Source organism: Copadichromis virginalis, linkage group LG17 (assembly GCF_057382275.1).
Source record: "Copadichromis virginalis isolate Kocher_CV1m ecotype Utaka linkage group LG17, C_Virginalis_male_GT1.1, whole genome shotgun sequence".
NCBI lineage: Eukaryota > Metazoa > Chordata > Actinopteri > Cichliformes > Cichlidae > Copadichromis > Copadichromis virginalis.
In genome coordinates, this window is record NC_140634.1 from 23858430 (window position 1) to 23883974 (window position 25545).

Sequence of the window (25545 nt, forward strand, 5' to 3'; positions counted from 1 at the left end):
GGGGGTGTGGTGTCACGTGGACCGGTGTTAACCAGGAATGGTTTTTAAAGGAGCGCTCACAGAGGAGCTTTCCCGAGATCTCAGCCCAGCATTAGCATACACACAACTACACACTTCCTACCTGGAGGACGGAGAGGATGGACGCTGCATACAAGAGGGTTAATGGAAACTACAGCCCAGAAGCAGAAACAGGGGACCAAGCGCCAAGGGTAAATCTGACTTATAGCTGACTTAAAATCCATTTGTGTTTTCTTTCTTTTAGCACTACATTCAATTTTGTCTGTTTATTTGTGTTCTTTTTGTGGAGGTTATGCAAAACAAACAGCCTTAAATAGCGATTCAAACCAGTGCGTTTTTATTAAAACAACAGTATGGCTGGGCAGAGCTAGAAAATTCGGGGTACAAGAGCAAACAAAGCAGAGAATTACAGTGAATAGAGGTGAAAAACAGCTGACGATAATGGAAAAAGTCAGAGTGCTAAACAAATGCAAGAAATGTCCCTACTCTGCAGGCTTCTGTTTTTGTTTCTGAATGACAAAAGCACCCTTTAAGTTCTTTTTTATAATCAAATAATTAAAGCTACAGGTAACTTTTTGCCAGATGGACCACGAAGTTAATATCTTTAATATCAGTTTGAGCTCTGTGTATCCATTTATTTAACTGACATCAGATTTCATAAGCAACATATTAGAAATCTTTAACTGGAGCCTGAATAAAAGCCATACAAAAGATGTAGAAATTCAGTCACCTGTTGAACTCTTGCAGTCAAAACTGTCCTTTAAAAGCTTAATTTTATGTGGGTTCCTTTTAAAAAAGCATGGGACATGTTCAGTTTAATAAATAATTAACTAGGTTGTTATTTCTTCATCTGTATTTACTCATCTGTAAAACATCTGTAGAAGAAATGAGGGGATGTGTTGGGTTTTTGTTTGTGTTTATCTGAAACCCTCTTTGAATATGGCTGAGTGTGAAGCTTTGAACTTTACGCGCTGCCCTGGATGGCTTTAAACTACATAACATGCTCTCTAACAGCATATGGCAGGCAGACAAAAGGAGAGCCAAACACTATTCTAACAATTTTTAAATTCATGATTCACATCCCCGCACTAAAAGTGAATCTGTTGCATTTTTGTAATAGCTTTGCATTAACAACACTGTATGCACGACTTCATCCATGTTGTATTTTTATATAAAATCTGTATATTTATCTTAAATACGTCTCTCAGCAGAAGAGAAGGGGCTCCATGTACCTGGAGGAGGAGACCAACAATAAGTCAGAGGTGATCTCCTGCATCTTCTCCTTAAAAGAAGAGGTCGGAGCTTTAGCCAAAGCCCTGAGGCTGTTTGAGGTAAACTTTTTATATCAGTGGACAGCCCTGGGTCCTAATGGGGTTCAGTGACAAACTGAATGCTAATGATATTCATGTACCTTTCAATATCATTAGGATTTCTAACTTGTTCATTTAGTCATGGAAAGCAAAATTACAAGCAGCTCTTCCAGTAATAAACCATAGGTTGTTAAATTAATGTGTGAATGGTTCGGTATATTAATCTTTATTTATGACAGTGTCTGACTATTGTGAAATGCATTCAAGAAGAATAATTTATTTTAAAAAAATATTCCATCCATCCATCCATTCGCTTCCGCTTATCCTTTTCAGGGTCGCGGGGGGGCGCTGGAGCCTATCCCAGCTGTCATAGGGCGAAAGGCGGGGTACACCCTGGACAGGTCGCCAGTCTGTCGCAGGGCTAACACACAGGGACAGACAACCATTCACACTCACATTCACTCGCACATTCACACCTAGTGACAATTTGGATTAATCAATTAACCTATCCCCACAAGCTGCATGTCTTTGGACGGTGGGAGGAAGCCGGAGTACCCGGAGAGAACCCACGCAAACACGGGGAGAACATGCAAAATCCACACAGAAAGACCCCGGCCTGATGGTGTAATCGAACTCAGGACCTTCTTGCTGTGCGGCAACAGTGCTAACCACCATGCCACCGTGCTGAAAAGTATTAAAATGTGTTTAGCATTGTCAGTACTTTGAACATTGTGCCTCTTGGCTTTCTTGCAGAAAATTAGATTCATAGGGGACCATTAAATGAAGAGCTATAGCCAGCCACTGGTTGCTGGTTAGGTTCCGAAGAGCGGTTCTGACTGGACTAGATATAAATAAAACGCTTCAAGCAGCAGCTATAACTAAATAACATTTCATCCATCTATATATCCATATTCCTCATTTCTGGTTTTTATATCTCACATTTATATCTTATTTGTTTCATCTGTGTCACCAGTGTTTCTAAGAAGCTAAGCTTCAATGTGTGCTTTAATCTTACTAATTAGCATTTTATATTTCATTTGTATTTTCTATAGCACCTTAATTCAAAGTTTTTGTGAGAAGATAAGATAATATAATAGTATATAATATAATACAATAGTTCTGATCTCACTAAGAATTTATACTATTTCTTTAATCTATATTACTTGATTCCACTCTTTGTGGCTGTGAGCTGGCTAAGCTAAGTCTAAGCTAAGCTATAACCATAAGCTACTTACCTTGTTAGACTAACAGGAAAACACCCTGGATGCAGCCCACACAGGAACACCCCCAATCTCTCTAAGCAACATTTTACCATCAAATGGGTGTCTCCTGATTCAAGGTTTTGTAAACAGCTAAATATATGGTAAGCTAAGGTACATCCAGTAGCTAGTTTGTGTTAAGTAGCAACAATTTGGCTGGTCTAACTGAAACAAACTAATAATGACACTGATTGAAATAAATTCACATTTCTATATTATATTTGTTAAATTTTTAAGTTTTATTTTTAAGCTAAGATTTATTATATAGGAAAGTACAATGCAAAGTGGGGGGAGCTAAGCTACCTTGTAAAATGCTAACTCATGCAACAGCTAAGCTAATGCTTAGCTAAACTACATTCACTATTTAGTTAGCTTATTTTAGCATTAGAGTAATCAGTTTAGCTTAATCGAACAAAGTCATGCTAGTAATACCTACAATTTCACCACATTAAAATTCTATGTCTGATATATTTAATCTATATGATTCAATTTCTACTCTTTGTAAGAATGTAAGCTAAGTGACAGGTAAACTAATCCTGCAATAAGCTACCTTGCAGGGCTCTAGACTAACTTTTTGCCATGGGCATACGGCACAAAAGTTAGGCGTACACAAATTTTATAATAATTTATATAATATAAATGTGTTTTTCTGGATACACTGTGCTTTTTCAGCATTCAAAGATTGATGACACCGTGTCAGAGCACTGGCTATGAATTTCAGAAGGATCAGGCCTTAACTTAACAGAAAAGTTAGCAATAGTTATTTTCCTATTACAGCTACATCCACGTCTGTCGTGCCTAGGCTGCTCACTAGGGCTGGGTATCATCACTGATTTCTATAATCCATTCGATTCCGGTTTTCAAAGTCCCGATTCGATTCAACTTAGCCTCAGACAGTCAGAAATATTATAATTCTGATCATTTATCAGTACTGACTACATCAGAATTGTGAACATCACAGCAGATGCCTTTGTGTGAAAGTAAGTGAGAATAAAACACAGAAAAACATGAATGAGATTTTCCTGGTCTGGCTTTTTATAGCAGATAACCTTAAAAATATTCTACAATGTTCTGCATATAAAGTTTAAATTTCTTCAGTATTGAACAACAGAAAAAATAGGCTTTCTTGTCCGAGGTCATTTAAGTGAAAAAAAGAAAAGAAAAAGACAGCAGCCGACAGCGCTGTAAACAACGGTAGACTGGTGGGTAATAAGCGAATGAATAATACAGAAAACAGAGATTGGAGACGGGAAACTGTTCTTGAAGTACAGAGTGAGAGAGTATAGAGAGTATAGAGAGAGAGAGAGCTAGCTGTGCATGAAGTGTGATTTTAATAGTCGTGGAAGCAAACAGCAAAATTCATGACCACATTGATCAAATGTGAAGCGCAGTTTGCTGCTTCTTTTGCTGCTGGCTCTGTGAATTTTGGTTGGAGAGAGACAAAACCTACAGCTCAGAATCAACGCAAAAAGACGTAATCACAGCGCAGACTGGACGCATCAGAATCGCTAAGCTCCGATAGCGTGTCCGTCTACAGGCCGTCGGGTGAGAAAGCCGAGAAAGACAAAGTTGATTCTGAGTTCTGTGATTACGTCTTTGTGTGGAATCCGAGTACCTGCTCTCATTTGCTGTTTGGTTGTTGTTTAAATGGTTTTGTGAGCTTTAATCTGAGAATCTGCCGTTTCTGGCAAAACACAGTTATATTTAAAAGTCGATTCAGGATTTAATGAATTGATATCGCTTTATTCAAGCTACCAGAGGTGGGACCAAGTCATTGTTTTGCAAGTCTCAAGTAAGTCTCAAGTCTTTATCCTCAAGTCAAGTCTCAAGTAATGTCAGGCAAGTCAGAGTCGAGTCTCAAGTCACTGGTGTAAAAGTCCAAGTAAAGTCACAAGTCTGAAATTTTGAATTTCAAGTCCTTTCGAGTCTTTAAAAAAAAAACGAAAAAAGAATGTTGCAGTTATGCTAAATGTAAATATTAGACCATGTAATTTTTAAATCTGTGTTTTTCTCAACACATGACAAAATAGTGAACTTGGAAAATATACACAAATTGTGAAATTGCACCTCTTTAAAATGCAGCTCAATTAAACCTAGCTCCAAGAATAATTTTCACCGACAGTTCTGAGATAAGCTGCATGTTATTCTTGGATGTGCTTGTAGGACCGGCTTTAAAATCGCATGACAAAAATATCATACACATTAAAAAAAACTGCATCACCAACGTAGCCTGGACAACATTTGCTAGTTAGATGAAGTCAGCTATCTCATCGTAGCATATTTATATGCATATTTATAATCATACGGTTCTTGGAGTGAGTGCACACACTCATGAAGTTTAGTAACTTCAGGTCACTGCAACAAGCCCAGGTACAGTTTACCGACGGATGGGTGCAGGACCTTGAAATGCACCGTGTAGAACGAAAGACCATCGTACGTATCATAAGTTTACCAGTCTCACAAATCGTCGTCATAAATACACATTCCTTAACCGTTTATTAATATAACCTTTGAGCTCAACGGTAATTAATTAGTAGTGGAAATAATTTCTGGTACGCGTTACAGAAATGTAGCAGTGACAATAATACTGTATGCTGTAATCGTACTGGGCAATTAGTGATACAAAACAACTGTTTTATCCTGTGAATAAAAGTATGTTTTTGTCAATGTACCATAATAACAGAAGCGAAACACAATATTGTGTCAGGACAATTCACTATTTATGCACAATAAACAAAGGAGCATAGCGCGACAATTTCTGTTCAGCGTCAGACTTGCTTGTAACCTATATCACCAATTATGTTATGAAAATGACGCATTAACTACAACAGAAGACTGACCTTTGTGGAAATGCTTGGAGCAGACTAACATGTGAGCTGGAGTGTTCTGGGACGTTATATTTGGTCTTTGAATGGCTGCGATCCAGGCCATCCGTCGCGTCTTTGTTACTTCGGAAACATGGCTCGAACAATTTCTCTTCAACGACGTAATCCGATAACAACCGATTTCTTTACCCGTCGGCTTCCCGTGGCTGTCATGTGACCGGCTATTGCAGTTAATAATACAACAGCTTCTTGCCATTTTTTGTGTTTCTTTTTATCGCTGTATAACTGATTTCAATTAAAAGCCTGCGTGCGCTAGTACCTCTTGCCACGAGTTCCCAGAATCCTTTGTGGTTCTACCCCAGAATGACATCACATTTTCAATCTCTATATGCATGTTACATTTTATATTTGGGGTGAAATATCAAGTCTTTTCAAGTAAACCGGTTCAAGTCCAATTCAAGTCCCAGGTCATTGGTGTAAAAGTCTAAGTCAAGTCACAAGTCTTACAACATTTTTTCAAGTCAAGTCTAAAGTCATAAAATTAATGACTCGAGTCTGACTCGAGTCCAAGTCATGTGACTCGAGTCCACACCTCTGATAGAAGCCACTAGAAACAAACTATTCCAGCCTAATTGATGACATTTATGGCATTTGTTTTCTGTGCTGACTGATATGCTGCTCAGTGCTTTGCTGCCTGCTTTTAAATCAGATGTCACTCTGAACATAAACACAAGCTACATGTGATGTCTCTGATGTGTATCTGTTTCTACCCGTGCTGATGCTAGCATGACTAAAGCTAGCCAAGCAGCAGTAAATATGTGAAGTAAGGCAGAAGGATATACTCATCAAACAAACAGGATCATAAGAATATAAAACCACGAGCACTACAAATGTAACAGAAATATGTTGACATAAAATGGCATGTTATTTGAAATCTACACGAAACAATGACACAACTACTTTTTTTCAATTTTTTCAATTTATTTATTTTTTACCAATTGTCCAAATTAGTCTGTGATTGGCCTTAGTGTGACAGAAATCATATTTATATACAACTAAATATGACTCAGCAAACATGTTATAAATGGATGATTCCTCACTTGATGACGAATGATCCATTTCCATATTTGCTGAGTCTTAAATTTGATGTCAGTGAACTTTTCAGTGGTTGGTGTTAAAAAAAAGCCCCCAAATCCCCTATGAGCAAGCACTTGGCGACAGTGGAGAGGAAAAACTCCCTCTTAATAGGGAGAAACCTCTGACAGAACCGGGCTCAGGAAGGGGTGGCCTTCTGTCTTGACCGAGAGGGCTTCAAATGTTCACTGACAATTTAGTTGTATATAAATATGATTTTTAGGACTTGATGTTGACACCAATTATGTGAAATTGGGGACGCGCACAGTTCCGCTTCTTCTTGTTCTTCTTCTTACTTGGCGGAATCTCTGGCAGGCTCTTGACTTCAGTCTTGAGTTCAGCCACCTTGACATTGAGCATTTTCTGTTTGTCTTGTACACTTTGCAAAGATTCCTGTACAGAAAATGCAGCTGACTCTTCTTTTTCTATCTTCTGTTGTTCTGTGGTGTCTTTTTCTTTCTGAGGCTCCTGCAGAGACCTTGCAGTGGATGGCAGTGAGTCCTCTTTTTCCATCTTGTCCTGTTCTCCAGTCTCGTTTTCTTTCGGAAGCTCAAATTTGTGCATTTCATTTGCAGCAGTGGAATTTTGTTCTTTGTGCTGCTGTGGGATTTTAAGTGAGGAAGCTTTGGCCCCTTTCAGCTCTCGCTCCAGAGACTCTAGCTTCAAATCATGAAGGGCCTTGTTGGGGCAGAGCTGGGATTTCAGGTCACTGATTTCCAGGTTGAGTGTCTCCTGCTCCTGCCTATGTTTAACGGCCTGCTCTTCAAGCTGATTTTGAGCTGCTAGGAGCTGTTTCTGGAGCATCTCAATCTGCTCTTGCTGAATCCTACATTTGAGCTCAAATTCAGCCTCCTTAGAGGACTTCAGTCCTACAGAGTCAGTGTGTGAAGCCTCTGTGGTTGGAGTGGCAGACTCCACACACTGCTCTGTGGTAGGGTGGCTGATTTGGTCCTGCAGGGTAGCAATCACCTCATCCAATATGACCATAGCTTCATTGTCACTCACGAGAGTGTCTGTCTCACTGATGTCATAGGGCTTATTACTAGAAGCTTCTTCCAGCTGCTCTATGAGGCCTTTGATCGTTTCCTCGTGATTTCGCTCGTTCTCGTGAATTTCTTCACGAAGTTTGTTCACCTGAAGCTGGTGATAAGAGGCCCTCTTGTTTGCACCTACCATTTTACCGTAAAGGTCGTTCTGATGGTATTGGGAGGCTTCCAGTTGGTGTCTGAGAGCAGCAATCTCGTGCCAGGGATTAAACGGGGGTCTAAATGTGGGAATGGGTTGATATTGCCAAGTCCCTCCATTAGGCACAGGGTTTGGTCTGCTGGGGTTCTTCCCATTTCTCTCTCTCTCCATGTCCTCCTTTGCATTTGAAATGGGGAGCATTTCTTCATTTTTTGGGTTTGCTCCATCAGCCGTGCTGTTTTGAGCTTCAAGAAGAGCCCGGGCATATGCCCGAGTAATTGCTCTTCTTGGTTCTTCAGCCACTCTTTTCTGTTTTTGCTTTTTTTGTTTCTTTGGTTTCACAACCGTTTCCTTTGGTGGTTGTGCCACAGGAGACTTTTTAGTATTTGGTTGTGCGGCTTTATCAACCTCAGGTTTTGGTGTGATGACCATTTCTATTTTTGCTTCTGCCATTGTAGATGCGTCAGCGTGTGCGTTTCTCTGCGTCCGCCTTGTCTTTGTTTTAACAACCAGGTTGCTTTGTGTTTCTGCCATCCGAGATCCACTAAAGTCGGTTGAACGTCTCCCCTATTTATAGGGTTTTCCAGTAGAATGTGCACTGTGACATCACAGGCTGTTCCTGTGATGCGCTGTTCCTTTGAAGTGCCATGATTGGAACAATTCAAAATAAAATGCCCACAAACCTAATGTAAAGGAAAGGCTTTTATTTTGTAGCACATACTGAATTAACACTATAAAAGCTACTCTACAGGAATTGCAGTAAAAAATAAAACAAAAGCAAAATATGTTTTTTAAATGGTTGTTAAAAAAACTAACCAAAGTAGAAGACAACTGTTTAGTGGAAAGTATTCGACATTCTAGAGATTCTCAGGCATAATAATTTCTTTCATAATTTAAACAAGGACAGGTAGAAAACGTTCATATTTAGTGAAAGATATTTATTAACATTATCCAATGAGAGTTACTGAATGTCTGTAGGCAGTGAGATCTTGGTGGTTGATGAGGCTACAGAATGTCATCTATGTTTTGTTTTAAATTCAGTTTCAATGCTGAATCTAAGAAACAACAGACTGCAGAGGGAGACTTTAATAGAGGTTTACTAACTCTTACTATCATATACATTGTGGAAAAATCTGTCTTTATTTAGCATAATATATTTGTTATAAGCACTAAATATGTTTTATGATTAACTGATGAACACTAACGTACCAAGCTGAAAATTCTGCTCACCAGTCAGCAGCTTATATTCACAAAAAACGGATAAATCTGCGATCCATGCAACTCTAACCAGCAGAGGTGGGACCAAGTCATTGTTTTGCAAGTATCAAGTAAGTCTCAAGTCTTTATCCTCAAGTCAAGTCTCAAGTAATGTCAGGCAAGTCAGAGTCGAGTCTCAAGTCACTGGTGTAAAAGTCCAAGTAAAGTCACAAGTCTGAAATTTTGAATTTCAAGTCCTTTCGAGTCTTTAAAAAAAAACGAAAAAAGAATGTTGCAGTTATGCTAAATGTAAATATTAGACCATGTAATTTTTAAATCTGTGTTTTTCTCAACACATGACAAAATAGTGAACTTGGAAAATATACACAAATTGTGAAATTGCACCTCTTTAAAATGCAGCTCAATTAAACCTAGCTCCAAGAATAATTTTCACCGACAGTTCTGAGATAAGCTGCATGTTATTCTTGGATGCGCTTGTAGGACCGGCTTTAAAATCGCATGACAAAAATATCATACACATTAAAAAAAACTGCATCACCAACGTAGCCTGGACAACATTTGCTAGTTAGATGAAGTCAGCTATCTCATCTTAGCATATTTATATGCATATTTATAATCATACGGTTCTTGGAGTGAGTGCACACACTCATGAAGTTTAGTAACTTCAGGTCACTGCAACAAGCCCAGGTACAGTTTACCGACGGATGGGTGCAGGACCTTGAAATGCACCGTGTAGAACGAAAGACCATCGTACGTATCATAAGTTTACCAGTCTCACAAATCGTCGTCATAAATACACATTCCTTAACCGTTTATTAATATAACCTTTGAGCTCAACGGTAATTAATTAGTAGTGGAAATAATTTCTGGTACGCGTTACAGAAATGTAGCAGTGACAATAATACTGTATGCTGTAATCGTACTGGGCAATTAGTGATACAAAACAACTGTTTTATCCTGTGAATAAAAGTATGTTTTTGTCAATGTACCATAATAACAGAAGCGAAACACAATATTGTGTCAGGACAATTCACTATTTATGCACAATAAACAAAGGAGCATAGCGCGACAATTTCTGTTCAGCGCCAGACTTGCTTGTAACCTATATCACCAATTATGTTATGAAAATGACGCATTAACTACAACAGAAGACTGACCTTTGTGGAAATGCTTGGAGCAGACTAACATGTGAGCTGGAGTGTTCTGGGACGTTATATTTGGTCTTTGAATGGCTGCGATCCAGGCCATCCGTCGCGTCTTTGTTACTTCGGAAACATGGCTCGAACAATTTCTCTTCAACGACGTAATCCGATAACAACCGATTTCTTTACCCGTCGGCTTCCCGTGGCTGTCATGTGACTGGCTATTGCAGTTAATAATACAACAGCTTCTTGCCATTTTTTGTGTTTCTTTTTATCGCTGTATAACTGATTTCAATTAAAAGCCTGCGTGCGCTAGTACCTCTTGCCACGAGTTCCCAGAATCCTTTGTGGTTCTACCCCAGAATGACATCACATTTTCAATCTCTATATGCATGTTACATTTTATATTTGGGGTGAAATATCAAGTCTTTTCAAGTAAACCGGTTCAAGTCCAATTCAAGTCCCAGGTCATTGGTGTAAAAGTCTAAGTCAAGTCACAAGTCTTACAACATTTTTTCAAGTCAAGTCTAAAGTCATAAAATTAATGACTCGAGTCTGACTCGAGTCCAAGTCATGTGACTCGAGTCCACACCTCTGCAAGCTACTCACCTCCCACTTCCACCTGCACTTTCAACTGGACCACGGCCAATCAGAGAGGTCCCGCCCCTTACTATCTCTGATTGGTTTAGTCCACGATAAGGGCATAATGTGTGTCTGTTGTTGACCACAGGGAAGGTTGCAGATTTTTTTTTTTTTTTTTTGCTACCCGAACAGTTGGTCGCACAGGTGCAACCAAATGGTTTTTTTTAGTCGCACCACTGAAAAATTTGGTCGCATTTGCGACCAGATTGGTCGCACTCTAGAGCCCTGCCTTGTAAGATGCTAAGCTATGGCAGAGCTTAGCTCATGCTAAGTTACAACCAACAGTTCGTTAACTTATGTTAGCATTATAAGAAACAGTAATGACTTGCCTAATGACCACTAATCTCTCTAAATAACATTTGAAATCCCATTTGGTTAATGTATATCCCCATGACTGCACTCTGTGTGAGAAGCTAATCTGGCATAGTTTTGGAAGGCTGGTTTTGCTTAATACTAATTACTACTAACTGTTACAAATGATATATATGAAAATGTTATTGATCAAATGTAAAAATGTTTCTGGCAAGGATCCTTTTCTTTTTACACTTTGGCCTGTGCAGATAAAACAAATAAGAAACAGCTGGCTTCAGTGAGATTGGTATCTGTCCATCTTACTTAACTCTGGGCCGTGTTGCCAACTCCTCAGTATTGAAAATCGCTATTGGCTGTCCTAAAAGTCGCTAGAAGTGGCTAAATGATGTCATCGCCTAATTTGCATAATTGGTCATGCTAATGTGATTGTAACCTACATTGTTGGAGAGAGGAATAACATCGTGGAAGAGACATAAAGTGAATAAAAAAAACGTCCTAAATGCATTTAGTTTACTTAGAACTACAAATTAAATTTCTTTTAGCAATTTTTGTGCTTTTTTTAATGTCACAATTCCAACCCTGCTCCTTTACCCGGGCTTGGACCGGCAAAAGTGACCCGAAATAGGCACTCTGGTGGAGTTACTTTGTGTGTGTGTTTTCCGTAAGTTTTAAACCTTGTGATCCACAAAACAGCATAAGAGTAAAAGAAGAACTGACTGTGTTACAGTCAGTGTGGGAGCAGCAGCTTCGCTCATGCGCGATTCATTTGCACTTTGGACGCATAGGTGTGAACATCTTCTACCCTGATAGCAGCTGGGGGAGGACTATCCTCCACCCGTGAGCACTGTGGAACGGGCGAGGTGCCCACGGCAGCACCCGCTGCTTGTTGAGAGTAAAAGCGATATGCGCTTTCACGTCAAAAAGTCGTCATAAATAAGTCTCCAATAACACCAGAAAAAGTCGCCAGATTTGCTAGTCGATTTTTAGAAAAAAAGTCGCTAAGGGGGTCTGAAAACTCGCTAAATATATAAATATATCGCTAAGTTGCTAACACTGACTCTGGGGGGAGACAATTTGTCAACCTGCTCCTTTAAAAAAAATGGTTCATGACAAAGCAGTTATGTTACGATAAGTTAATGATTAACATTAAACAAAACAAGCCACATGAGGAGACACTAAAAAGTAAATCCTGGGAATGTTCCACTTTAGTACATAATTTATACTAGTCATGTCATTTAAATACAATATGGCTTTTGGCGAGGGGAAAGAAATGTACAAATAGGCTAAGCGCTTTGCGGTGTAGTTTTCATGCTCCTGGCTTTTTCTGACTCTTTAAAGGAGGAAACTAAACAAACAGAGCTTATCTCACATGTTTGTATATCAGTGGTTTGCAAACATGGCAGGTGCATCATTGATCTCAGCTGGGGGTAGTGATAAAGAACCAGGCAAATGCTGCTAGAAAATTCTCCATTCTTACACGCTGCAAACTGATTGCTGTGCTGTACCTATGTGAAAGTAAAGTAGTTTACAACATACTATGCTGATGACTAACAGCTGTTTTTATCTATAAATTCTTCTTTATGTTTTGTTAGGAAAATGGGAAAACGGTAGAGCAGTTTCTTGAAACATGTATGGAAATATAATGAGCTTAAATTTTTTATGACGATCTTTATTCTTCAAACCACCTGAAATCTCTTAGGTAAAGTCTTTACGTAGTCTTCAGGGATAGTTCTCCAGGCTTCTTGAAGGACATTCAAAGCTGTTGGTTGCCTTTAGATGAGCTCACACTGCTCTAAATCACTGATAGTGCTCCATTGTGTTTTTCTGTCCAGGTTTGGTTTTACAGCATTGACATTTTTGGGATCATTGTCACGCTGAAAAATGAATGGATCTTGAATGGATGAGAGTTGAAAATCTGATTGTATATTTCTATATTTCTTCATAATCACATTTACAGTTTTGACAGGATCTCCACCACCAAGGCTTGAAATCTAGCCCCAAACCATGACTGAGCCTCCACCGTGTTTTACAGATGGCTGTAGACACTCATTGTTGGACCTCTCTCCTAGTGTTCTCTTTCATAATAACTACAGTTTGCATTATGACACAATTTGAACCCAAAATTTCTCCATCAGACCTGTTGCCAGTGATTTTTAGACCAGGTTTTGTTTAATATTGAATACCTCACCCTTTTTTCCCAGTTTCTCTTCCTTAAGAAGGTCTTCTTGACGGTCACCCTTCCACTGTGACCATTTCTGATGAGGCTTCAGTGAACATTAAATGATCAACTGAAAGACCAGGTGGATCTCTCAGGTCCTGTATACAGGACATCTGTTTCAGATACTGTCCTGTTGTAGATTTGTTTTAACACATTAATTTGATAAACAGTCTATGTTGTGGAATCTGTGCATACAATGGTACTTAATGGTTTGTCGTACTTTTGCACATTTACCAAGGAAAATCAGTTTGATGTGTTATTACACAACCTGTTATTGCTTAATCCTTCAAATCCCAACAACATCAGTGCGTCATTGTGTTGTTGTTTCTTCTCATATCGATCTAAATTGCCTCTGCGTAGGTGACTACGTGCTCGTGGTAAATAGCGACTGGCAGCACCTTCATTGTTTAATCTTTAAATCTGACCTTCTTTCAAGTATCAAGTTTTAATTTTTTTTAAATACATTTTGTATTAAAACACTATCATAACATATAAAACCAGCCATGAAAATTATGTTTTCAGTTCATGAAAAGCATTTTTGTGAAGAAAATGTTTTCTTTGTTTAATTTAATTTTCCACATTTTTGTGGGTGGAGATGTGGCTGTGTTGACTCAAATGCAGCTGTAAACATCAGGATCCCCTTTGAGCCTATGAGCTCCCACTCTGCCGATCCTCCCCCTGCTCCACCCCTCATCCTCCCACTGCCCTTAACGTTTCAGTAAAACACGCCAAACGACCCCCAAACTATCAACAGACCCCATTCTTGCCCAGCTGTGATGTAACACATGCTGAGTCCGCTCACATGCTTTAAAGTAAATGATGCTGTAAAAAACAAAGCTTCAAGAGTTTGTGCTCCAGGACTTCATTTTTCTCTCCTGTTGTGTGTGTGTGTGTGTGTTTTTTACTGATATATTGAAAACGACTGAGCCATGTGCTAACGTTTAGCCACACAGCTTGGACAACCATCACGTGTTCATTCAGAGAGCCGCTCATGCTACCAACTGACCTTGACCTCAGCTGGGGTTATTGTCACCGGCGTCACAGTGAAGGGACGGCTCGGAGGGGTATAGAAATGTGGCAGATTTGCCGCTGCACTATATTCGCTTCAGGACTTGGAATGGTTATGTTAAGCTGGACCAGGCTGCCAGTGGCACGCACATTGAATTATTTCTCTTTGTAGTCATGGACAGATTAATTATGATGACAGGGACACAGTTCTCAATCCAAAACTAATTAAAAATCAGAAACTAAATCTGTCAGCTACATATACATATCATATTTTCTGTGGTGGCCTCACGAATGATTTGATGTATCACATTTTTTTAATTTATTAACAAAAATTTAAGTAATAATATACAGTAATATTGGGTTTTTAATTGAAAAACAGTTTTAAATCTCTTCAAACAAATGAAATTCAAAAAATGCCATCGTGGTCTCATCTTTGGTCGGGATGCAGAACCACATGACCCGTAAAAAAAAGCTGAATAGGATCCAGATGGGAGAAAACGTGATGTTGGGTTGCCTACGCCCTCCTCTGCAGCCTATAGCGGACCAAACAAATAACACACTCCCTCCAAAAAGTTACATAAACGTGCACAAAAACAAAAGCACATTTAGGTGAAAATTACCATATAAAATTCATTCACATACAAGCCAGAACTATTTTGCATGTTAAGATCAAGTACAGTTCTTGAATTTCAACCATAAAACTCTGGAAACTTCCCAAGGGTTCCACAGTTGTGTACTAACTATTACAACATGTCCCACACGTCTTTACTAAGAGAATGCATCCAGTGTCTGGCTCAGCGAGTTCCAGCCAGCTGACCTGTGGTCTTCACAAAGTCTGATAGAGTGCACTCTAGTAGTTTACTAACAGCACACCACCCTCTAGTGATAGCACAAAGGCAGTGCTGCGGGACAATTTTCCACCTTGTTTTTTATTAGAAATCCCTCTCAAACAAATTTAACATTTCCGTATACAAAATACATGCGTGGATGAGCGTAAACATAAAGACATAAACAGCTGACACCCGCATGCCAACATCTTTCTTTTTGCAGGAGAAAGGCATTAACCTGACACACATCGAGTCCCGTCCATCGCGCATGAACAATGAGCAGTATGAGTTCTTCATCAGCGTAGACTCCTCCTGCTCTCGGGCCCTGGATGAGGTCATTGACTGCCTGCGCACACAAATCAGCGGCCATGTGCACGAGCTAACACGCAGCAAAGAGAAGGACACAGGTTAGTGAGTAAGTTGTATGAGGATGTCCACTGAACAAGAGCACCTTCAATCAGCAACATGATGAAATTATTAAATGTGAATATATGTTGCATGTGAATGTCAACTTACAGATATATTCTCGTGTTTAATATGCCAGTCATTTCAGCCTTTAAGTGCTAAACAAGCAATGCAATGAAGTTTTAGACTTATAAATCAAAATCTGAGTCGCTTTTATTTTTAGCCAAAGGATGGCACTAGGTCTCCAAAATGATTACAAGAGGCACATGAATACCTGCAAATAATTAATTACAAGCCATTTGATATTAAACAAGGTCATTCATTGCAAAATAACAAAAAATGTAGCACAATGGGGATTATCTTCTGGGGATCATAAATGCTTTTTGTCAAAGAGCCTTTTTCTTCATCTATGTAATTTTTAAGTTTTTAAGAGTATACCCTGGTCAGGGTATACTCTGGAACCAGATGTACAGTGGGGCAAAAAAGTATTTAGTCAGCCACCGATTGTGCAAGTTCCCCCACCTAAAATGATGACAGAGGTCAGTAATTTGCACCAGAGGTACACTTCAACTGTGAGAGACAGAATGTGAAAAAAAAATCCATGAATCCACATGGTAGGATTTGTAAAGAATTTATTCGTAAATCAGGGTGGAAAATAAGTATTTGGTCAATAACAAAAATACAACTCAATACTTTGTAACATAACCTTTGTTGGCAGTAACAGAGGTCAAACGTTTACTATAGGTCTTTACCAGGTTTGCACACACAGTAGCTGGTATTTTGGCCCATTCCTCCATGCAGATCTTCTCGAGAGCAGTGATGTTTTGGGGCTGTCGCCGAGCAACACGGACTTTCAACTCCCGCCACAGATTTTCTATGGGGTTGAGGTCTGGAGACTGGCTAGGCCACTCCAGGACTTTCAAATGCTTCTTACGGAGCCACTCCTTTGTTGCCCGGGCGGTGTGTTTTGGATCATTGTCATGTTGGAAGACCCAGCCTCGTTTCATCTTCAAAGTTCTCACTGATGGAAGGAGGTTTTGGCTCAAAATCTCACGATACATGGCCCCATTCATTCTGTCCTTAACACGGATCAGTCGTCCTGTCCCCTTGGCAGAAAAACAGCCCCATAGCATGATGTTTCCACCCCCATGCTTCACAGTAGGTATGGTGTTCTTGGGATGCAACTCAGTATTCTTCTTCCTCCAAACACGACGAGTTGAGTTTATACCAAAAAGTTCTACTTTGGTTTCATCTGACCACATGACATTCTCCCAATCCTCTGCTGTATCATCCATGTGCTCTCTGGCAAACTTCAGACGGGCCTGGACATGCACTGGCTTCAGCAGCGGAACACGTCTGGCACTGCGGGATTTGATTCCCTGCCGTTGTAGTGTGTTACTGATGGTGACCTTTGTTACTTTGGTCCCAGCTCTCTGCAGGTCATTCACCAGGTCCCCCCGTGTGGTTCTGGGATCTTTGCTCACCGTTCTCATGATCATTTTGACCCCACGGGATGAGATCTTGCGTGGAGCCCCAGATCGAGGGAGATTATCAGTGGTCTTGTATGTCTTCCATTTTCTGATGATTACTCCCACAGTTGATTTTTTCACACCAAGCTGCTTGCCTATTGTAGATTCACTCTTCCCAGTGTGGTGCAGGTCTACAATACTTTTCCTGGTGTCCTTCGAAAGCTCTTTGGTCTTGGCCATGGCGGAGTTTGGGGTCTGACTGTTTGAGGCTGTGGACAGGTGTCTTTTATACAGATGATGAGTTCAAACAGGTGCCATTCATACAGGTAACGAGTGGGGGACAGAAAAGCTTCTTACAGAAGACGTTACAGGTCTGTGAGAGCCAGAGATTTTCCTTGTTTGAGGTGACCAAATACTTATTTTCCACCCTAATTTACGAATAAATTCTTTACAAATCCTACCATGTGAATTCATGGATTTTTTTTTCACATTCTGTCTCTCACAGTTGAAGTGTACCTCTGGTGCAAATTACTGACCTCTGTCATCATTTTAAGTGGGGGAACTTGCACAATCGGTGGCTGACTAAATACTTTTTTGCCCCACTGTACTAGATTATGTAGCAGACCATCAAGTTGACATTAAATAGTTGATATTTTAGTACAAAACACAGTAAACCTCGATGTAGATGCTTTGTCGAGCCTCTGGGGAACCTTGATGTCTGTACCAAATTTCATTGCGATAGACACCAGTGATCATCCTCTGGGGAAATGTCATTACCGTGCTTCATGTTAAGCCACCCAAGAGATGTAAATACGTTTCACTACATATACATACCTTTGAGCTGATTCTGATAAAAAAGGAAAATATGGGCGTATCCTCTGGGGACCCCTGATATCTGTACCAACCTTCATAGCAGTATATTTGAATTCAACACATAAATGAAAAGACAGCAGCAACAACCTATCCCGTAATAATAGAAGTAGTAGTGGTAATATTGTGCGATGTAGATTAAAGATTTTGGTAATAGAGGGAAATTTAGGGTATATTCTCTGAGAACCAGAAACAGCTGTGGTTAAAAAAATGAATAAATCTAAAAAGCTGACACCACTACAGCTGAAATGATCCATTTATCAACCGGGCCTGGTGCTGGGTGTTGAGCTACACCAGACTTAGTAATGGACAGCCAGTGTCGCCCATGAGAATGATGGGCCACTGCCCCTTTTATTAGTTGTTTCCAGAATGACATTAGTTTAGCTACTGAGGACCAACAGGCCCGGCAGGAACAGAAGAGTTTAGTGTCTCCGCCCCAGACTAACCCAAGGACAGAGAACATGCCAAGGTCACGGCAGGCTGAGACAGACAGGGCCACCATGGATCCCCCTCTGACCTCAGCATAGACTCTGTGGCGTACTGGTCAGGGTCAAGTGGACAAGGAGGATATTTATGGCCAGTTTTGGAGACAGCCTAAACAGCTTTATTGTCTCTGCAGGGGCCTCAGGCTGGACCACACTGCCCAAATGCAGATTAATGATTGTGCCTCACTGTTTTTTGAGTGTCATAAATCCATATGAATAAGCAGATGCCCCCCTCGTGTACAGCTCTGTTGAGTGTCAAAATGCCACAGCACTGAAACAAATTTTGCAGGCAAAACGCACACAAGACTGTGTAACAATCATCAATATTAATGTGAACTGCAGCCATTTATATAAGTCAGGAATAAAAAAATATTCAGGCTTCAACTGATGATCATTTCCTCAAATGAAAGTTTTTTATTAAGCGCTTTTTACAGACAGCCACAAAGCGCTGTACACAAAAAGTAAAATAAATATGAGCATTAAGTGCCATAATAGTCAAAGAAGAAAGATACAATAAGAAACAATAAAATAAACAAGTTGTTTTAAAATAAATAAATAATCTTGGGATCAGATTTTCTGCAGAATCTCTGAAGCAGACACTCAACGCACAAAGTGTGGCGCAGATATGTTGGTTGACTCCTTTGAGCGTAGTGGGTATAATAAACACAAATACAGTCATTAAAAAAGTATTCCTGTATTAATATGACCCCACTTGGTTATTGTAGTTGTTGAAATAGCTTGGCCACTTGACTTATCTCTGCATAATATGACAATAAAAGGGCACAGAGATGACCTTTAACCCTTTACCTAACACTGAATATCCCCTTCAGACACTGCACGACTGGTCTGTTTGATCCAATGTTGACTTAAAACATAAATTATAAGTACTTAATGACTGCTGTTATCCTCTAGTGCCATGGTTCCCCAATGATATCCAGGACTTGGACCGTTTTGCCAACCAGATCCTGAGTTATGGTTCCGAGCTGGACGCCGATCACCCGGTAAGGACCGACTCATCCACCGCCACATCCTGCCTCTGCGTGTGCACGTGAATGCACGTCCACTCACGTCCACTCACGCCCACGCGCTTGCTTATGAAAAGCAGCGGAGATGACAAGGCCGCACTCCGCCATCCATTCTAATGGAAACTATCTACACACACAAATTGATGTCAGTGCTTTAATTGAGCCCCTGTAATTATAGATAATTGCTCCCTTTTGCCACTGACATTAAAGCAGAATGCATTCATCATAAGCTGAAAAACACTCTACAAAGGCTTCATTTGAATATGTATGTGAGTTTGGCCTTCCCAAAGGATTTCCACCTTTGATTTAGCTCTGCTGCAATCATGAGATCTAACATGGCTTTTATTTGTGTGTGTGTGTGTATGTTGTCAGGGCTTCACAGATCCAGTATACAGAGCTCGCAGGAAGGAGTTCGCAGACATCGCCTACAACTACAGACAGTAACTACTCCTACTTAATATATTTATGCTCATAGAGACGTTATGGGCTGAGTTTGAGTAATAGTGGGTTTAAAGGATCACCTAATCAGGAAGTCTTATTCACATGTTGGTCAAATGCTGCAGACAAATGATGAAGTGAACTTTCTCATTGGAATAAACCAATATGTTTTTAAAAAAGAGTTTACTGTGTAGATAATTAAAAAAAAAATTTAAGTTATACTGTAGCTTTAGGGTATAGAGAGAGTATCGAAGTCCAAAACAAAAACACAGGTGAAGTAAAAGGGAAAAAAACCCAACAAAAAATATAAACTAAAAATATTTTTTTGTCCTTTTCTTCACAAAATTCAGTCTTTCTTTGTGAGGTTTTGTTTTGTTGATTTTATTGACTTAATATGTTGTAGACCTGCAGAGTTTTCCACTTTTGTGGTAAGGACATTGAGTCTACATGTACTGAAATGTGCTATGTAAGTTAAATTGACATTGATATATTTATTCAGTGATAAATTATTTATGAGAAAGCTGTTACAAATTAAATTATTGCAATATTTCCTAAAGGAATTGCAATATTTCAATTTTTTGTTATATAATAGATTATTAATAGTATCATATTATATTTTTTCAAAATTTCTAAATGCTCATTATATCATATAATTATTTATTATTTTTATTTAATTCTAATTTTTATTTTTGTACGGGTTCTACTAATTAATTCAAGCCTTTCTATGGGCTGTTTTTATTGTCTTTTCTGCCGTGACACAGCAATTACATAAAGAATTCTATATTTATTTATTTCATTAAAAAATACTATATAATTATTTATATAATATATAATATATGATATTTATATATGATATATTACCACTATATCATATTTTAAATTATTTTTTATGTAGAAAAAATTACCACATTTATTTTTTGATGCTACCACTAAAAATCCTCCACATCAGACATTAGAAAAACTCTACATATAAAACTACAGCCATGGTGAAATTTTTATTGCCGTTGATGTAGACGCTCAAAAGCCATCAATTTATTTTTTAGTAATGTTCACATATAACCGATAAAATGTCTAAAACATGGTTTTAGCTGGGTCGTTAGTTGCTGAGTGAGACTTACAGGAGCAGCGAGTAAAATAAAACTGATATTTTTCAGGTTAGAAAACAGGAATAATGAGCTGTGGCTCAAAGGTTTGTTGGGTTCAGGGAGACTTGGGGAAACATCCACAGAAAAACTGATTCGATTTAAATCTAGAAAAATTTAAGGTAAACACAGTGTGGTGATGTTAGTGTTTATCAGGGAAACATAACTTCTGTTGTGACTGCTGTTCCAGTGGACAGTCCATTCCCAGGGTGGAGTACACAGAGGAGGAGAAGGCCACCTGGGGCACGGTGTTCAGGGAGCTGAAGACTCTGTACCCGACTCACGCCTGCCGTGAACACAACCGCGTCTTCCCCCTGTTGGAGAAATACTGCGGCTACAGGCCAAACAACATCCCACAGCTCGAGGACGTCTCCCGCTTCCTGCAGTGTAACTCCACACCTAAAAAAAACACTTGTTTTTTATCACTCCGAGGTTAAAATGCAGACATTTGAAAGACTATGTTTAATAATATAATTTATAAATGCACACTATTAAAAAGCTGCTAATTACTGCCTATAGATGGCAACAAAGCTGCTATAATATGTAAATTCTCTTCTAATGATTGATAGAAATAGACAATCTCTTTCTGTTATGAGTCACGCAACATCACACAGTCCATGAAACCCAATGCATGAGTCATCATTCAGTTCATTTGGCTGTACAGATACAGACCCCCACTTCCTCTTCCTCCCTTCCTATCAATGCATGCTCTTATTCAACTCAAGCAACAAAACGCTCACTGTCTCATCTCTTTCATCTCCCCACCACTCTCCTGCAGCATGCACAGGTTTCCGGCTTCGCCCCGTAGCCGGCCTGCTCTCGTCCCGTGACTTCCTGGCTGGACTCGCGTTCCGCGTCTTCCATTCCACGCAGTACATTCGCCACGGCTCCAAGCCCACGTACACACCTGAGCCGTGAGTGTCTCAGTGTATAAAGCTAATAAAAAATTACAGGTGAAGTAAAATCTTCCTTATTACAAGGAAGTAAAGATTTCTAAATTAAAGAGCAAATTGTGTTTCTAATCCAGGGATATCTGCCACGAGCTCCTGGGACACGTTCCTCTGTTTGCTGATCCAAGCTTTGCGCAGTTCTCACAGGTAATATTAAAGAGGAGAATTAACACTTTACTTTTTCCCTTTTCTATTATTCAGATTAGACCAAGAGTGATATGAATTCCTGTGCTGAGGCAAAAAGATGACAAATCTCAGTTTCACCAGTTTATCCTGGCCTTGTCTGACAGCGTGAGCAGCTCCTCTTAACCCATGTGCTTTGATCCCACACAGGAAATTGGCCTTGCATCTCTCGGAGCGCCGGATGAGTACATTGAGAAACTTGCTACCGTGAGTACTGTGTACAAGGCAAACAGCGGTAATAGATAAGAGCCTCTAATTACAAAAGATTGGATCAATCTAGACCACATTAAATAACCTGTTTCTTAATCTAACAGGCTATTCTGACATGTCGCTGCAGGATAAACACAGGTTTAATTAATAACATTAATTACAGTCCTCTTTGCTTTATAGAGCCTTTGGATTGTAAATATAAGAAGTGCATTTTGTCCATGACACGTGTTTACCTTGTTATGACATGGAAAAAACAGTTATTGTATCTTAATGCAGAAATTGGTCAAGACGAGCTTGAATTAGTATTAAGGCTTTCTGTTGATAAAGTAGTACATATATGTATATATATGTCTAGAAATATCAAGACATATATGCTGCTAAACACATTTATTGCAACTCTTTCAGTACCTCCAAAATCATGAATAATTTTTTTTAAAAGTTCATTATTAATATTATATCTGTATTTAATATTCCTATTTTTAAATACTCTGAGTAAAACAAGAGATAAAATGTGATCTAAATCCTAGAGTTTATTTGAGATTGTGTATATCAGAAGCAAACCTCAAGAATCTTAATGACAATTTATATTTTTGTCTAACATAAGTAAATATAAAAAGGAATAAAAAAGAGTGGAGAAATATTAAGAGAATAATAAAAAATAAATAAAAACTTACTTTACATAGTATAAAAATGCAATTTTTATGTCATCATCTTGTTTAAAATAAGATATTTTTTCCTCAGATTTCCTCTGAAACCCAAAGCTTCCTTTCCTTTTTTTTTTACTGCAAGTCACATTTCATGACCCAGGTGTGTGTCCCTCAGGTGTACTGGTTCACCGTGGAGTTTGGCCTCTGTAAGCAGGGCTCTGAGATCAAAGCTTACGGAGCCGGCTTGCTGTCTTCATTTGGAGAGCTGGGGGTAAGAGGAAGCCGAGTACAGCGATGACATTTTGCTTTCTGTACATTATTTTTATAACACATTTGCCTTATTGCACAACAGCAGGCAGTGGGTTAGTGGTCCACTCGGGTTCAGGTTTAATGTGTCACTGGGGGAGTTGCTCAGCAGGGCGGTGGTAAAGTGGTTCAGTGGGTAAGCACTCAGGTGGGGGCAAAGACTTCGAGGTCATTAGCTGCTGTCAGCAGAGGATGTCCACTCAAGTCAGCAGAGTCAGCAGAGTCTTAAATCGTGCCGCACTTCCTGTTTACAGACAGGAATAGAGATGCTCATTGAGAAAATAAAGCAGTGAAAAGAAAAAAAAATTTTTCTTTCAGTACTCTCTAACAGAAAAGCCCAAACTTATGCCTTTCGACCCCGAGAAGACGAGTGTCCAGAAGTACCCTATCACAGAGTACCAGCCGGTTTACTTTGTGGCAGAGAGCTTTGAAGATGCCAAAGAGAAAGTCAGGTAGGACAATTTTTAGTTTTTTAGTTGTTCTAAAATTTACAATGCATGCGAGTCTTTAATCATTCACATCTCTCTCTGCAGGAAATTTGCAGGCACGATCCCCAAGCCTTTCTCAGTGCGCTACAACCCCTACACCCAGAGCATCGAAGTGCTGGACAACACCCAGCAGCTCAGGAACCTGGCTGACAGCATCAACAGTAAGCAGCTTTGGTCAAATTACTTATGACTAGTCGTCTGGAAATATCAAATAATAGATGTCTGAACGTGAATGAATGTTTGACTTTGAGTGCCTTAAATTTAAACACCAAGCACAGTGTGGATTTGTTATGTACAGTGACCCCAAACTCCAAAAAGCACGTGCAAACTCCAAAAGTTTGTACATGTTTGTCTAGACCTGAACACAACCATACAATCAGCCAAAGGCCCACAGACCTGGATGTATACACTCAAAGGACTAATCATGGAAATGCATGCAGTGTGAGACACAGGTGAAAATAATCAACACAATGAAATGGGCAGGAAGTGGAACCAAAACAAGACCTGGGAGTAAACCGTCAAAATACAAGAGAAACAACCCAAATGACACAGGCTTTTCTCACCTCCAGTTTTTACCTCCTCGTCTCCTCCGTCCTACAATAGAATAAAATAGAATGTTTATAGTTAGATGTTTGGATGTTTATATAAAGATGTATTTATTTTCACGTGTACAGTGGTAATTAGGTGCAATTTGAACACTATATAAAAACACTATATAAAAACAATAAAGTATATGAAAATATATTAGACATAACAATAAGTAAAAGATAAAAAGTAATCTTTCTCCGATATTACAGCATTTATTGCTTGTACAGCTCTGGGATAGAAACTGTTTTTCAGTCAGTTTGTCTTCATTTTATTTGTTCTGTACTGTCAGCCTGACGGTAACAGCCAAACACTAGCTGACCATGGTGATCGATCCATTGTGATATTATTAACCTCTTTGAGGCAGCAGGAACTGCCTGATCTTTCAGACATAGGAGGGGGCATCCAGTGAATTATAGGACTGTGTGGATGTTGCAGCAGAAACATAGAAACAATATGTTAATATGACCTCTGTGGAGCTGTGGTAGAAGGACATTAATGGTCTTTGAGAGATGTTCTTTTTGAGGGTCCTCAGGAAGTAAAATCACCAGCTCTGTGGTGTTTTTACACACTAAGTTAGTGTTATAGCTTCAGTGTGTAAAAGTAGGCAACGTGCCACACAGTATGGTGGGATGACTCTTTAAACAGCTCATGTGTGCAATTAAAAAAATACTCCACCATATTGTGAATGTTATTAAAAGCCATAAATAAATAAAGTCCATAAATATGAAAGCATGCGATGAGCATTAACATACAGCAGTAGTTGCTCCTCTGACTCTTCTATTTTCTTCTGTTTCAGGTGAGATGGGGAAATTGTGCGAAGCCCTGCGGAAGCTGGAGTAACAGGACAGGAGATCAGACTTGGAGAACCCTCCTGACAATTTCTTCTTGGCTTCTTTAAACGTCATGCTTAGAGATTCAACTTCTTTGTATTAAAACACATACGCAAGTCAGATAGTGACCATATTCTTAGAATTCAGGTAATAGGAAACATGGGCCCGTTACTTATGGAGAATAGTAAGTTTATAACCTCATTAATGTTACGTGAAGAATAGCTTTTCAAAATAAGAGCATTGTATAATAAACATTTCTTTGTTAGCTAACTGCAATAATCAGGTTATTATGCTTTTCAAAATGACAGGAGGCTTTCTGTTATTATATTTCATTTAATCTGGATTAATTAAATGTTTTGTATATGCATGACAGTTTTTAATAAATATCTCTGTACTCTGACTGTACTTCCT

At 39.2% G+C, this 25545-nt stretch overlaps 1 protein-coding gene across 2 annotated transcripts; it reads left to right on the forward strand.

Moving 5' to 3' along the window:
• Positions 1-52: 52 nt before the first annotated feature.
• Positions 53-25534, forward strand: pah (phenylalanine hydroxylase). Of its 2 annotated transcripts, none has more exons than XM_085436739.1 (13): positions 53-209; positions 1227-1349; positions 15322-15505; positions 19240-19328; positions 19725-19792; positions 21123-21319; positions 21711-21846; positions 21960-22029; positions 22216-22272; positions 23098-23193; positions 23547-23680; positions 23762-23877; positions 25101-25534. In XM_085436739.1, exons 1-13 carry the CDS (start codon positions 138-140, stop codon positions 25142-25144), a joined length of 1386 nt encoding a protein of 461 aa, XP_085292865.1. In that variant the 5' UTR covers positions 53-137; the 3' UTR covers positions 25145-25534. The 2 variants fall into 2 exon arrangements, with proteins under 2 accessions (XP_085292865.1, XP_085292866.1); XM_085436740.1 differs by having other exon boundaries at positions 1230-1349.
• The last annotated feature ends 11 nt before the right edge of the window (positions 25535-25545 follow it).